Genomic DNA, 13,059 nt, shown 5'->3' on the forward strand with positions numbered 1-13,059 from the left:
CTGACAGTTTCTGACAGTCTGACAGTTTCTGACTGCCTGACAGTTTCTGACAGTCTCTGACAGTTTCTGACAGTCTCTGACAGTTTCTGACAGTTTCTGACAGTTTCTGACAGTTTCTGACGGTCTCTGACAGTTTCTGACTGCCTGACAGTTTCTGACAGTCTCTGACAGTCTCTGACAGTCTCTGACAGTTTCTGACAGTTTCTGACAGTTTCTGACAGTTTCTGACGGTTTCTGACGGTTTCTGACAGTCTGACGGTTTCTGACGGTTTCTGACAGTTTCTGACAGTCTCTGACGGTTTCTGACAGCCTGACAGTTTCTGACAGTCTCTGACGGTTTCTGACAGCCTGACAGTTTCTGACAGTCTCTGACGGTTTCTGACAGTTTCTGACAGTTTCTGACAGTTTCTGACGGTTTCTGACAGTTTCTGACAGTTTCTGACGGTTTCTGACGGTTTCTGACAGTTTCTGACGGTTTCAGACAGTTTCTGACGGTTTCTGACAGTTTCTGACGGTTTCTGACAGTTTCTGACAGTCTCTGACGGTTTCTGACAGCCTGACAGTTTCTGACGGTTTCTGACAGTCTCTGACGGTTTCTGACAGTCTCTGACAGTTTCTGACGGTTTCTGACAGTCTCTGACGGTTTCTGACAGTCTGACGGTTTCTGACGGTTTCTGACGGTTTCTGACGGTTTCTGACAGTTTCTGACAGTTTCTGACAGTTTCTGACGGTTTCTGACGGTTTCTGACGGTTTCTGACAGTCTGACGGTTTCTGACGGTTTCTGACGGTTTCTGACAGTTTCTGACAGTCTCTGACGGTTTCTGACAGCCTGACAGTTTCTGACAGTCTCTGACGGTTTCTGACAGCCTGACAGTTTCTGACAGTCTCTGACGGTTTCTGACAGCCTGACAGTCTCTGACGGTTTCTGACAGTTTCTGACAGTCTCTGACGGTTTCTGACGGTTTCTGACAGCCTGACAGTTTCTGACAGTCTCTGACGGTTTCTGACGGTTTCTGACAGCCTGACAGTTTCTGACAGTTTCTGACAGTCTCTGACAGTTTCTGACAGTCTCTGACAGTTTCTGACAGTCTCTGACAGTCTCTGACGGTTTCTGACGGTTTCTGACAGCCTGACAGTTTCTGACAGCCTGACAGTTTCTGACGGTTTCTGACGGTTTCTGACGGTCTCTGACAGTTTCTGACAGTCTCTGACGGTTTCTGACAGCCTGACAGTTTCTGACGGTTTCTGACAGTTTCTGACAGTCTCTGACAGTCTCTGACAGTTTCTGACAGTCTCTGACGGTTTCTGACAGTTTCTGACAGCCTGACAGTTTCTGACAGTTTCTGACCGTTTCTGACGGTCTCTGACGGTTTCTGACAGCCTCTGACAGTCTCTGACAGTTTCTGACGGTTTCTGACAGTTTCTGACGGTCTCTGACGGTTTCTGACAGCCTCTGACAGTCTCTGACAGTTTCTGACAGTCTCTGACAGTCTCTGACAGTTTCTGACGGTTTCTGACAGTTTCTGACAGTCTCTGACAGTTTCTGACAGTCTCTGATGGTTTCTGACGGTCTCTGACGGTTTCTGACAGTTTCTGACAGTCTCTGACGGTCTCTGACGGTCTCTGACAGTCTCTGACAGCCTGACAGTTTCTGACAGTCTCTGACGGTTTCTGACAGCCTGACAGTTTCTGACGGTTTCTGACGGTCTCTGACAGTTTCTGACAGTCTCTGACGGTTTCTGACGGTTTCTGACGGTTTCTGACGGTTTCTGACGGTCTCTGATGGTCTCTGACGGTCTCTGACAGCCTGACAGTTTCTGACAGTCTCTGACAGTCTCTGACGGTTTCTGACTGCCTGACAGTTTCTGACGGTTTCTGACGGTTTCTGACAGTTTCTGACAGTCTCTGACGGTTTCTGACAGCCTGACAGTTTCTGACAGTTTCTGACGGTTTCTGACGGTTTCTGACAGTTTCTGACGGTTTCTGACGGTTTCTGACGGTTTCTGACAGTTTCTGACGGTTTCTGACGGTTTCTGACGGTTTCTGACAGTTTCTGACAGTTTCTGACGGTTTCTGACGGTTTCTGACAGCCTGACAGTTTCTGACAGTCTCTGACAGTCTCTGACAGTCTCTGACAGTTTCTGACAGTTTCTGACAGTTTCTGACTGCCTGACAGTTTGACGGTTTCTGACGGTTTCTGACGGTTTCTGACGGTCTCTGACGGTCTCTGACGGTCTCTGACAGCCTGACAGTTTCTGACAGTCCCTGACAGTCTCTGACGGTTTCTGACTGCCTGACAGTTTCTGACGGTTTCTGAAGGTTTCTGACAGTTTCTGACGGTTTCTGACGGTTTCTGACAGTTTCTGACAGTCTCTGACGGTTTCTGACAGCCTGACAGTTTCTGACGGTTTCTGACGGTTTCTGACAGTCTCTGACGGTTTCTGACGGTTTCTGACAGTCTCTGACGGTTTCTGACGGTTTCTGACGGTTTCTGACGGTTTCTGACAGTTTCTGACGGTTTCTGACGGTTTCTGACGGTCTCTGACGGTTTCTGACGGTTTCTGACGGTTTCGGACGGTTTCTGACGGTTTCAGACAGTTTCTGACGGTTTCTGACAGTGTCTGACGGTTTCTGACAGTGTCTGACAGTGTCTGACAGTTTCTGACGGTCTCTGACGGTCTCTGACGGTCTCTGACAGTTTCTGACGGTTTCTGACAGTTTCTGACAGTCTCTGACGGTTTCTGACAGCCTGACAGTTTCTGACGGTTTCTGACGGTTTCTGACGGTTTCTGACAGTTTCTGACAGTTTCTGACGGTTTCTGACAGTTTCTGACAGTCTCTGACGGTTTCTGACAGCCTGACAGTTTCTGACGGTTTCTGACGGTTTCTGACGGTTTCTGACAGCCTGACAGTTTCTGACAGTTTCTGACAGTTTCTGACAGTTTCTGACGGTTTCTGACAGTTTATGACAGTTTATGACAGTTTATGACAGTTTATGACAGTTTCTGACGGTTTCTGACAGTCTCTGACGGTTTGTGACGGTTTCTGACAGCCTGACAGTCTCTGACAGTTTCTGACAGTTTCTGACAGTTTCTGACGGTTTCTGACAGTTTATGACAGTTTATGACAGTTTATGACAGTTTCTGACAGTTTCTGACGGTTTCTGACAGTTTCTGACGGTTTGTGACGGTTTCTGACAGCCTGACAGTCTCTGACAGTTTCTGACAGTTTCTGACGGTTTCTGACAGTTTCTGACGGTTTCTGACAGTTTCTGACAGTTTATGACAGTTTATGACAGTTTCTGACAGTTTCTGACGGTTTCTGACAGTCTCTGACGGTTTCTGACGGTCTCTGACGGTTTCTGACGGTTTCTGACAGCCTGACAGTTTCTGACGGTTTCTGACGGTTTCTGACAGCCTGACAGTTTCTGACGGTTTCTGACGGTTTCTGACAGCCTGACAGTTTCTGACAGTCTCTGACGGTTTCTGACAGCCTGACAGTTTCTGACAGTTTCTGACGGTTTCTGACGGTTTCTGACAGTCTCTGACGGTTTCTGACGGTTTCTGACAGTTTCTGACAGTCTCTGACGGTTTCTGACAGTTTCTGACAGTTTCTGACAGTCTCTGACGGTTTCTGACAGCCTGACAGTTTCTGACGGTTTCTGACGGTTTCTGACGGTCTCTGACGGTCTCTGACAGCCTGACAGTTTCTGACAGTTTCTGACAGTCTCTGACAGTTTCTGACAGTCTCTGACGGTTTCTGACAGTCTCTGACGGTTTCTGACGGTTTCTGACAGCCTGACAGTTTCTGACGGTTTCTGACAGTTTCTGACAGTCTCTGACAGTCTCTGACAGTTTCTGACAGTCTCTGACGGTTTCTGACGGTTTCTGACAGCCTGACAGTTTCTGACAGTTTCTGACCGTTTCTGACGGTCTCTGACGGTTTCTGACAGTCTCTGACAGTTTCTGACAGTCTCTGACAGTCTCTGACAGTTTCTGACGGTTTCTGACAGTTTCTGACAGTCTCTGACAGTTTCTGACATTCTCTGACGGTTTGTGACGGTTTCTGACAGCCTGACAGTCTCTGACAGTTTCTGACAGTTTCTGACAGTTTCTGACGGTTTCTGACGGTTTCTGACAGTCTCTGACAGCCTGACAGTTTCTGACGGTTTCTGACGGTTTCTGACAGCCTGACAGTTTCTGACAGTTTCTGACGGTTTCTGACGGTTTCTGACAGTCTCTGACAGTCTCTGACGGTTTCTGACAGCCTGACAGTTTCTGACAGTTTCTGACGGTTTCTGACGGTTTCTGACGGTTTCTGACGGTTTCTGACAGTTTCTGACAGTTTCTGACGGTTTCTGACAGTTTCTGACGGTTTCTGACGGTTTCTGACAGTCTCTGACGGTTTCTGACGGTTTCTGACAGTTTCTGACAGTTTCTGACGGTTTCTGACGGTTTCTGACAGTTTCTGACGGTTTCTGACGGTTTCTGACAGTTTCTGACGGTTTCTGACAGTGTCTGACAGTTTCTGACGGTTTCTGACAGTGTCTGACAGTCTCTGACGGTTTCTGACTGCCTGACAGTTTGACGGTTTCTGACAGTTTCTCACGGTTTCAGACAGTTTCTGACGGTTTCTGACAGTTTCTGACGGTCTCTGACGGTCTCTGACTGCCTGACAGTTTGACGGTTTCTGACGGTTTCTGACAGTTTCTGACAGTTTCTGACAGTTTCTGACAGTTTCTGACGGTTTCTGACAGTTTCTGACAGTCTCTGACGGTTTCTGACTGCCTGACAGTTTGACGGTTTCTGACGGTCTCTGACGGTCTCTGACGGTTTCTGACGGTTTCTGACAGTTTCTGACAGTCTCTGACGGTTTCTGACAGCCTGACAGTTTCTGACAGTTTCTGACAGTTTCTGACGGTTTCTGACAGTCTCTGACGGTTTCTGACGGTTTCTGACAGTTTCTGACAGTTTCTGACGGTTTCTGACAGTTTCTGACAGTCTCTGACGGTTTCTGACGGTTTCTGACAGTTTCTGACGGTTTCTGACGGTTTCTGACGGTTTCTGACAGTTTCTGACGGTTTCTGACAGTTTCTGACGGTTTCAGACAGTTTCTGACGGTTTCTGACAGTGTCTGACGGTTTCTGACAGTGTCTGACAGTTTCTGACGGTTTCTGACGGTCTCTGACGGTCTCTGACATTCTGACAGTTTCTGACAGTCTCTGACAGTTTCTGACAGTCTCTGACGGTTTCTGACTGCCTGACAGTTTGACGGTTTCTGACGGTTTCTGACAGTTTCTGACGGTTTCTGACGGTTTCTGACGGTCTCTGACAGTTTCTGACGGTTTCTGACAGTTTCTGACAGTCTCTGACGGTTTCTGACAGCCTGACAGTTTCTGACAGTTTTTGACGGTTTCTGACAGTCTCTGACAGTCTCTGACGGTTTCTGACGGTTTCTGACGGTTTCTGACGGTTTCTGACGGTTTCTGACGGTTTCTGACAGTTTCTGACGGTTTCTGACAGTTTCTGACGGTTTCTGACTGTCTGACAGTCTCTGACGGTTTCTGACGGTTTCTGACAGTCTCTGACGGTTTCTGACAGCCTGACAGTTTCTGACAGTCTCTGACGGTTTCTGACAGCCTGACAGTTTCTGACGGTTTCTGACAGTCTCTGACAGTTTCTGACGGTTTCTGACAGTCTCTGACAGTTTCTGACGGTTTCTGACAGTTTCTGACAGTCTCTGACGGTTTCTGACAGTTTCTGACAGTCTCTGACGGTTTCTGACAGCCTGACAGTTTCTGACAGTTTCTGACGGTTTCTGACGGTCTCTGACGGTTTCTGACGGTTTCTGAAAGTTTCTGACAGTTTCTGACGGTTTCTGACAGTTTCTGACGGTTTCTGACAGTTTCTGACAGTTTCTGACAGTTTCTGACGGTTTCTGACGGTTTCTGACAGTCTCTGGCGGTTTCTGACGGTTTCTGAAAGTTTCTGACAGTTTCTGACGGTTTCTGACAGCCTGACAGTTTCTGACGGTTTCTGACAGCCTGACAGTTTCTGACGGTTTCTGACAGCCTGACGGTTTCTGACAGTTTCTGACAGTCTCTGACGGTTTCTGACAGTTTCTGACGGTTTCTGACAGCCTGACAGTCTCTGACGGTTTCTGACAGCCTGACGGTTTCTGACAGTTTCTGACAGTCTCTGACGGTTTCTGACAGTTTCTGACGGTCTCTGACAGTTTCTGACGGTTTCTGACAGCCTGACAGTCTCTGACGGTTTCTGACAGTTTCTGACAGTCTCTGACGCTTTCTGACAGCCTGACAGTTTTTGACGGTTTCTGACAGCCTGACAGTTTTTGACGGTTTCTGACGGTCTCTGACGGTTTCTGACAGTTTCTGACCTTCTCTTTGTGTCCTGACAGACAGATCGGGGAGAACCTGATCGTCCCAGCCGGTGTGAGAACAGTGGATGCGTACGGTCAGCTGGTGATCCCCGGGGGAATCGACGCTAACACCAACCTGCATTCTCCACAGAAAGGTCTGAACCCGGCTGATGACTTCTACCAGGGAACCAGAGCCGCCCTGTCCGGAGGAACAACCACCATCAGTCAGTGACCGCTTACCCTGTTCTCCCTCTACCTCCCTCCATCTCTCATCCTCTACCTCACTCCATCTCTACACCGTCACCTCAGCCGTAATGTTAGCTTTGATGTTAGCTGTAATGTTAGCTTTGATGTTAGCTGTAACGTTAGCTGTGATGTTAGCTGTAATGTTAGCTGTGATGTTAGCTGTGATGTTAGCTTTGATGTTAGCTGTAACGTTAGCTGTGATGTTAGCTGTGATGTTAGCTGTAATGTTAGCTGTGATAGGTGTAACGTACGGGCCAGACCCAGAGCCAGACTCTGGTTCTGGCTCTGGTTCTGGCTCTGGTTCTGGTTCTGACTCTGGCCCCAGTAACATGATCCGGTTTGTGTCTGCAGTCGACCATGTGCTGGTGGAGCCGGGAACTAGTTTACTGTCAGCGTTTGATGAGTGGAAGGAGACAGCGGAGCAGAGGGCGTGCTGCGACTTCTCGCTGCACCTGGATATCACTCGCTGGCACGAAGGATTGTACGAGGAGCTGGAAACACTCGTCAAAGACAAAGGTCAGCTGTGCATTTCATCATTTTAACCATTTAAATCATTTAAATGTTCTCTCAGGGCCTTCATCTCCTGTGATTCTCTGTTTCAGGAGTGAACTCCTTCCTCTTCTTCATGGCCTACAAAGACAGATACCTGAGCTCAGACTCTCAGGTGGATCTCACACCTTTGTTTTTGTTTTGTTATTTATTGTTGTTGTTTTTCTTGCTGCAGATTTATTTTCCATCCGACTGAATCCATTTCCTCTTCTTTTGTTCTCAGCTCTATGAGGCGTTCGGGGTCCTCCGGGATCTTGGAGCCATCGCTCAGGTCCATGCTGAGAATGGTGACATCATTGACGAGGTAAAGCGGCCCGACCAATCAGACGGGAGCTCTGACTGGTTAAGTAATGCAGGGAATGAAAATGGGATGATTTAATATTAATTTCACTGTTTATTTCTCACTGGTTCAAACTGGTTTCAACTAGTTTTTATGGATGTAAACTGGTTCAAACTGGTTTCAACTAGTTTTTACGGATGTAAACTGGTTCAAACTGGTTTCAACTATATTTCACAAATGTAAACTGGTTTCAACTAGTTTTTACGGATGTAAACTGTTTCAAACTGGTTTCAACTATATTTCACGAATGTAAACTGGTTCAAGCTGGTTTCAACTAGTTTTTATGGATGTAAACTGGTTCAAACTGGTTTCAACTAGTTTTTACGGATGTAAACTGGTTCAAACTGGTTTCAACTAGTTTTTGCGAATATAAACTGGTTCAAACTGGTTTCAACTAGTTTTCACAAATGTAAACTGGTTCAAACTGGTTTCAACTAGTTTTTATGGATGTAAACTGGTTCAAACTGGTTTCAACTAGTTTTTACGGATGTAAACTGGTTCAAACTGGTTTCAACTATATTTCACAAATGAAAACTGTTTCAAACTGGTTTCAACTATATTTCACGAATGTAAACTGGTTCAAGCTGGTTTCAACTAGTTTTTACGGATGTAAACTGGTTCAAACTGGTTTCAACTAGTTTTCACAAATGTAAGCTGGTTCAAACTGGTTTCAACTAGTTTTCACAAATGTAAACTGGTTCAAACTGGTTTCAACTAGTTTTCACGAATGTAAACTGGTTCAAACTGGTTTCAACTAGTTTTTGCGAATATAAACTGGTTCAAACTGGTTTCAACTAGTTTTTACGGATGTTAACTGGTTCAAACTGGTTTCAACTAGTTTTTACGGATGTAAACTGGTTCAAACTGGTTTCAACTAGTTTTCACGGTAAACTGGTTCAAACTGGTTTCAACTAGTTTTCACAAATGTAAACTGGTTCAAACTGGTTTCAACTAGTTTTCACGAATATAAACTGGTTCAAACTGGTTTCAACTAGTTTTCACAAATGTAAACTGGTTCAAACTGGTTTCAACTATATTTCACGGATGTTAACTGGTTCAAACTGGTTTCAACTAGTTTTCATGGATGTAAACTGTTTCAAACTGTTTCAAACCAGTTTTGCCGGTTACATTTCTTTTATTGAAGAAAAAAGCGAGACTCAGCTGGTTTAAACTGGTTTGTGTTTTAGGAGCAGAAGAAACTTCTCAGTCTCGGAATAACTGGACCCGAAGGACACGTTTTATCTCATCCTGAAGAAGTAAAAACACATCAGACACACATTAGAAACACATCAGTCAGAGATGTTTTCTGTAGTTTCACCAAACGAGATGTTTCAGCTTGTAGGAGAGGAGAATACTTTATGAACTGAAAGGCCAGTAGGATATCCCATATATATATATATATATATATATATATATATATATATATATATATATATATATATATATATATATATATATATATATATATATATATATATATATATATAGTACTATAGGTACATATATATATATATATATATATAGATATCCCTGTGGTCCACAGTGTGTTGGGTGTGTCTGTGCAGGTGGAGGCGGAGGCCGTGTACCGGGCCATCACCGTTGCCAAACAGGCCAACTGCCCTCTGTATGTCACCAAGGTCATGAGCAAATCTGCTGCTGATGTCATCGCCAAAGCCAGAAAGAAAGGTAACATTTTCCTCTGAATGTTCTTCATCATCAGCAACACCAACACCGTTTTGTGTCCAACTGAGGATCCTGACACCTGTCAGCTGCTTTAGAAGTCCTCCTGACGTCCCTGTATGCAGACGATTTGCTGTTATATGTGTCAAACCCGGCCTCGTCCATCCCTGTTATTACAGACATTCTAACCCACTTTGTGTCCAACTGAGGATCCTGATACCAGTCAGCTGCTTTAGAAGTCCTCCTGAGGCCGTAAGTCTTAAACGATAAAATGATCGTGATTATATTGTAGCGTTACCGGGTATTTATATACCTATTAAATATAAGGATTTATGAGATGTTCTTACAGTCTCAAATAAACCTTACCTCGAATTCAGGGCACCACCTACCTAGGTTTTGACTTAATTTAAGTCACAGTCAGGTAGGAAAACTGTTCGAAATCTTACGATCCTGGTGTTAAATTAATCTTTCGATTAATATTCAATTAATATTCAGTCTCATATCTCGCTACTTTCGTGAAGTTCTCGTTTGGTTGGACAGACATTACGTAAAGAAAGCATACGACACAATCTGTGATTATAACATATATATAGATATATGAACTGTTTATTACAATGATATGATCTTAGACATGAACCTTTAAACAAACAGGAGATGCATGGAATATGGGTGATTATATAAAACACTTAGTGAATATAAAATAAAATATGGGAATGGAGAGTTACTGGATTTATTCAAATAGTTTGGGTTGGCTGACTATTTGACGCTAAATACTGACATTTCGGATTAATTTATCATTCTGTGAAAGCCTCGAGACATCCATCAAACCCACTTTAAGGTGAAAACGGGTCGGTCTTACTGTGCTGAAGTTCTGTTCAGTCGGTTCGGACCACGCTATGGCCACGCGGGTCCGAGGGGATTTCTCTTCCGCTCTCTGGGCCTTCCTGGCTGTGGTGGCTGACTTTAGCGGACTTCTCAGTTGCTTCTTTCACCGGGAAACCGAAACGATGGTGCCGAGGACTGGGGTTAGATGGTCGAATCTTCTTAGTGTCAGTGGGTCCGTTGCTTCTCTGATGAAGTGAACTTAAGTTCACAGAAGATTAATAAAAGGTTGCTTGGAGTTGGCTTTCTTGGTAGGAAAAGGTGATGATGGCGTGAAACAGCGGAGGTTAGGACGTGCGACGTAGAAGGACGTGGATGGCGAGGGACGAACAAAAACACGTAAAACGTGCATCTTCAGAGTATTTCAATCTGTTTCTTTGTTCGGGTCTTTCTTTCTCGTCTCCGGGGTCTCGCTGGGTTCTGGAGGGTCTCCTCCGGTCGTCCGCTGCATCGTTATCCACACGTCCTTCCGCTCTCTCCTGAGATTATGGGAAAACTCCCAAACTCCGGCGAGCTCTTCTCTTCTGCTTAAACCATCTCTAAAAGTCTCTGAGCAGCTGTTCTCTGCTCAAATCTCCTTCTGAAACTCTGGGTTGGAACCCTTCTGGAACAAGAGGCAAGAAGCAAGAGAGCAGACGCCTCAAGCGAGCCAGCAAACGAGAGAACTAGAGAGAGACAGAGAGCCAGAGAGAGTGTGTTTTCCGCGGGTTCCGGGTTTTGACTCTCGGAGGCGGGGCTTACACTACTTTTTCAGCCAATGACATGCTTGAACTGTGTGCATGTCTGTGTAAGGTGATCTGTGCTATATGGGGATTTCTGGATTTAGACAAAGAAAACTCTTATTTCTCCATTACTCCCATCTCATAGAACATTTGTCTCAGTGATTGTGAAAACACCACATCTTGTTAAGATATGCAGATTAAAGATATAACATAGACTTGTAATATAAAGACATCAAAATAACACACATGATAAAGACAATTATGACTTTCAAAATTCAGATGAATATCTATGAAATCGTGACATATGAATAGTGAGCCATACAATGTTCATTTTCTGTGTTAACAATGGGGATACCAACAAATACCAAATAGATACCGAAGGGACATGGTTAGAAGTTACTAGTTGCATATATTGTCCATTTTACTGAGTCCTCTGGGATTTAAATGTTCAACTAATCAACACTGCAGACCACTAGGGGGCAATGTGGTTCCATCAGGCAGGTTGGGCGTTTTCCACCAAAATCAGTTCTTTGTCAATATTTAAGCCAGAATCGTACAAATTGTCTCTATATGCGTCTTGTGATCAAGCTGGAAACCTGAAAGAAATTGTACACGGTTATCAAACACATTTAATATAGTTTTAAGATTCGACTAAAAGTGAGTCTTCTCAGTTCGTGTGTAGCCATCTGGTCGGTTTGCTGGTGAAAAGCGGTGTTAAAGTGTCAACTTTCGAGTTATGGTCTAGATAAGATAGTAAGTGTCCCACTTTTCCAAGAGTGAGTTCGACTCCCCAAAAGCTCTTAAGGGTGTTGTAAATTAGGCAGTTTCTGTCTCTTTTTCCTTTGTGGAAAGAAAATGAAGATCTGGTTTATATCCACATACGTAAACATCCCCCACAGGAATGTTGGTTTTGTCAAAGTTTGAAAAACTCTTAATCCACACGGCACTGTGACTGCTACATTCCCCCATTCGAATCGGATCTGAACTCGTGGCTGATCCGAATCGCAGGTGAAGAAGTCCAGTGTGTCCGAGTCTGGTGGTTGCTAGGACTCTCAAGAGGGTTATGGTGGGTGTCTCGAGACAGCCTAATACAATTCTGACACAACAATGGCTATAAACGTAATTTTGTTAAGCTTACTTAACCTACGTAGTAAATGTCTAATAGCTAAAGATAATGTTCATAAGTAAAGGTTTCTAAGCCTATATAATTTCAAATGGAAAATCCTAGTAAAAAGCATGCAGATTTCTTTTGGAAAAAGATCAATGTTAGGGGAGAATTTTACTCATGTTAGAGTCATGATCTAGGATGTGGTATTTCTTAATAGTTAGGAAATGAGAACGTTTACTACCTGAGTGTGAGCAATATTCGCAGGACTTATACGAACAGTAATGTGTAACATATTTGTCGCGGCGGCGGTCCTGGACAGGGCTTCACTGTACAGTAGCAACGAGTGATATTCTAACTAAAAGGATCCATGGTGAAAGCTGTTGTCAGTGTTTCACTGCTAATTTGCTTTTAATTCAGTTATAGACCAGTTTCCCCCATTTGTAGATGTCACATGGGTGAAATAAGGTAAGTTGAATGTGTCACCAGATGATGATAGACTTGAAAATTGAAGTTTTGAACACTGAGGTGTCCTGGATTCAATCTTGAGGCATCATGATACTACGGAGTAGTTTTATCGTGATTAGGTAAGTGATATTTTGAGGGTAAGCTTCTTTGCTTCCTTTAAGAGTTAGCTATGGTTAAAGGTTTGGTATTCGGGGTTACTAGAATGTTTGTTGGAGTGTATGGTCCTACCTCCAGGAACAGGCTAGCATTTCTAAGTCTCTGTTAGCACGGTTGGGTTCTGAACCTTTTCTTTTCTTTTAGTAGCAGACTTTTCAGGCTATCAATATCATCTTGACTGATGGCACTTATTTCACTAGACCATTGCTGAGATTTGATGTGGTCCTTGTCGATGACTCTGCTCATCTCAGTTGTTTTCTGATCTGGTGATGGTTGTGACCATGCAGTGTGTGATGGTTTATAGCGAGACCGAAGTCTATAATTGCGGTTGCGGTTTTGAACAGATTGCTGGTCATGTCGATTTTGAAAAGACATGTCTTTTTGCGGGTTTGAATGAACACTGTGGTTTTCACTGTGGCAGTGAGTTGGTTCATGGCTGGGCCATGAGGGTTTGGAATAGTTGTGTTTGGAGCCTTTCTTAGGCCGTTGAGAATGTGGCCAGTGGGGGACCTCTGCTGGAGGTCTGCCACTT

At 44.4% G+C, this 13,059-nt stretch overlaps 1 protein-coding gene across 2 annotated transcripts in view; it reads left to right on the forward strand.

Annotated features, from left to right (window-relative positions):
* The window catches only part of dpysl4 (dihydropyrimidinase like 4), a 29,816-nt gene that overhangs the window by 6,815 nt on the left and 9,942 nt on the right, over positions 1-13,059 (forward strand). For both annotated transcript variants that reach the window (XM_075456875.1, XM_075456876.1), the window contains exons 3-8: positions 6,419-6,603; positions 6,977-7,141; positions 7,228-7,289; positions 7,398-7,478; positions 8,702-8,770; positions 9,080-9,200. In XM_075456875.1, the coding sequence (XP_075312990.1) occupies positions 6,419-6,603; positions 6,977-7,141; positions 7,228-7,289; positions 7,398-7,478; positions 8,702-8,770; positions 9,080-9,200 (683 nt within the window). The remainder of the gene's footprint in view (positions 1-6,418; positions 6,604-6,976; positions 7,142-7,227; positions 7,290-7,397; positions 7,479-8,701; positions 8,771-9,079; positions 9,201-13,059) is intronic.

This window comes from Odontesthes bonariensis, chromosome 23 (genome assembly GCF_027942865.1).
Source record: "Odontesthes bonariensis isolate fOdoBon6 chromosome 23, fOdoBon6.hap1, whole genome shotgun sequence".
Lineage (NCBI taxonomy): Eukaryota > Metazoa > Chordata > Actinopteri > Atheriniformes > Atherinopsidae > Odontesthes > Odontesthes bonariensis.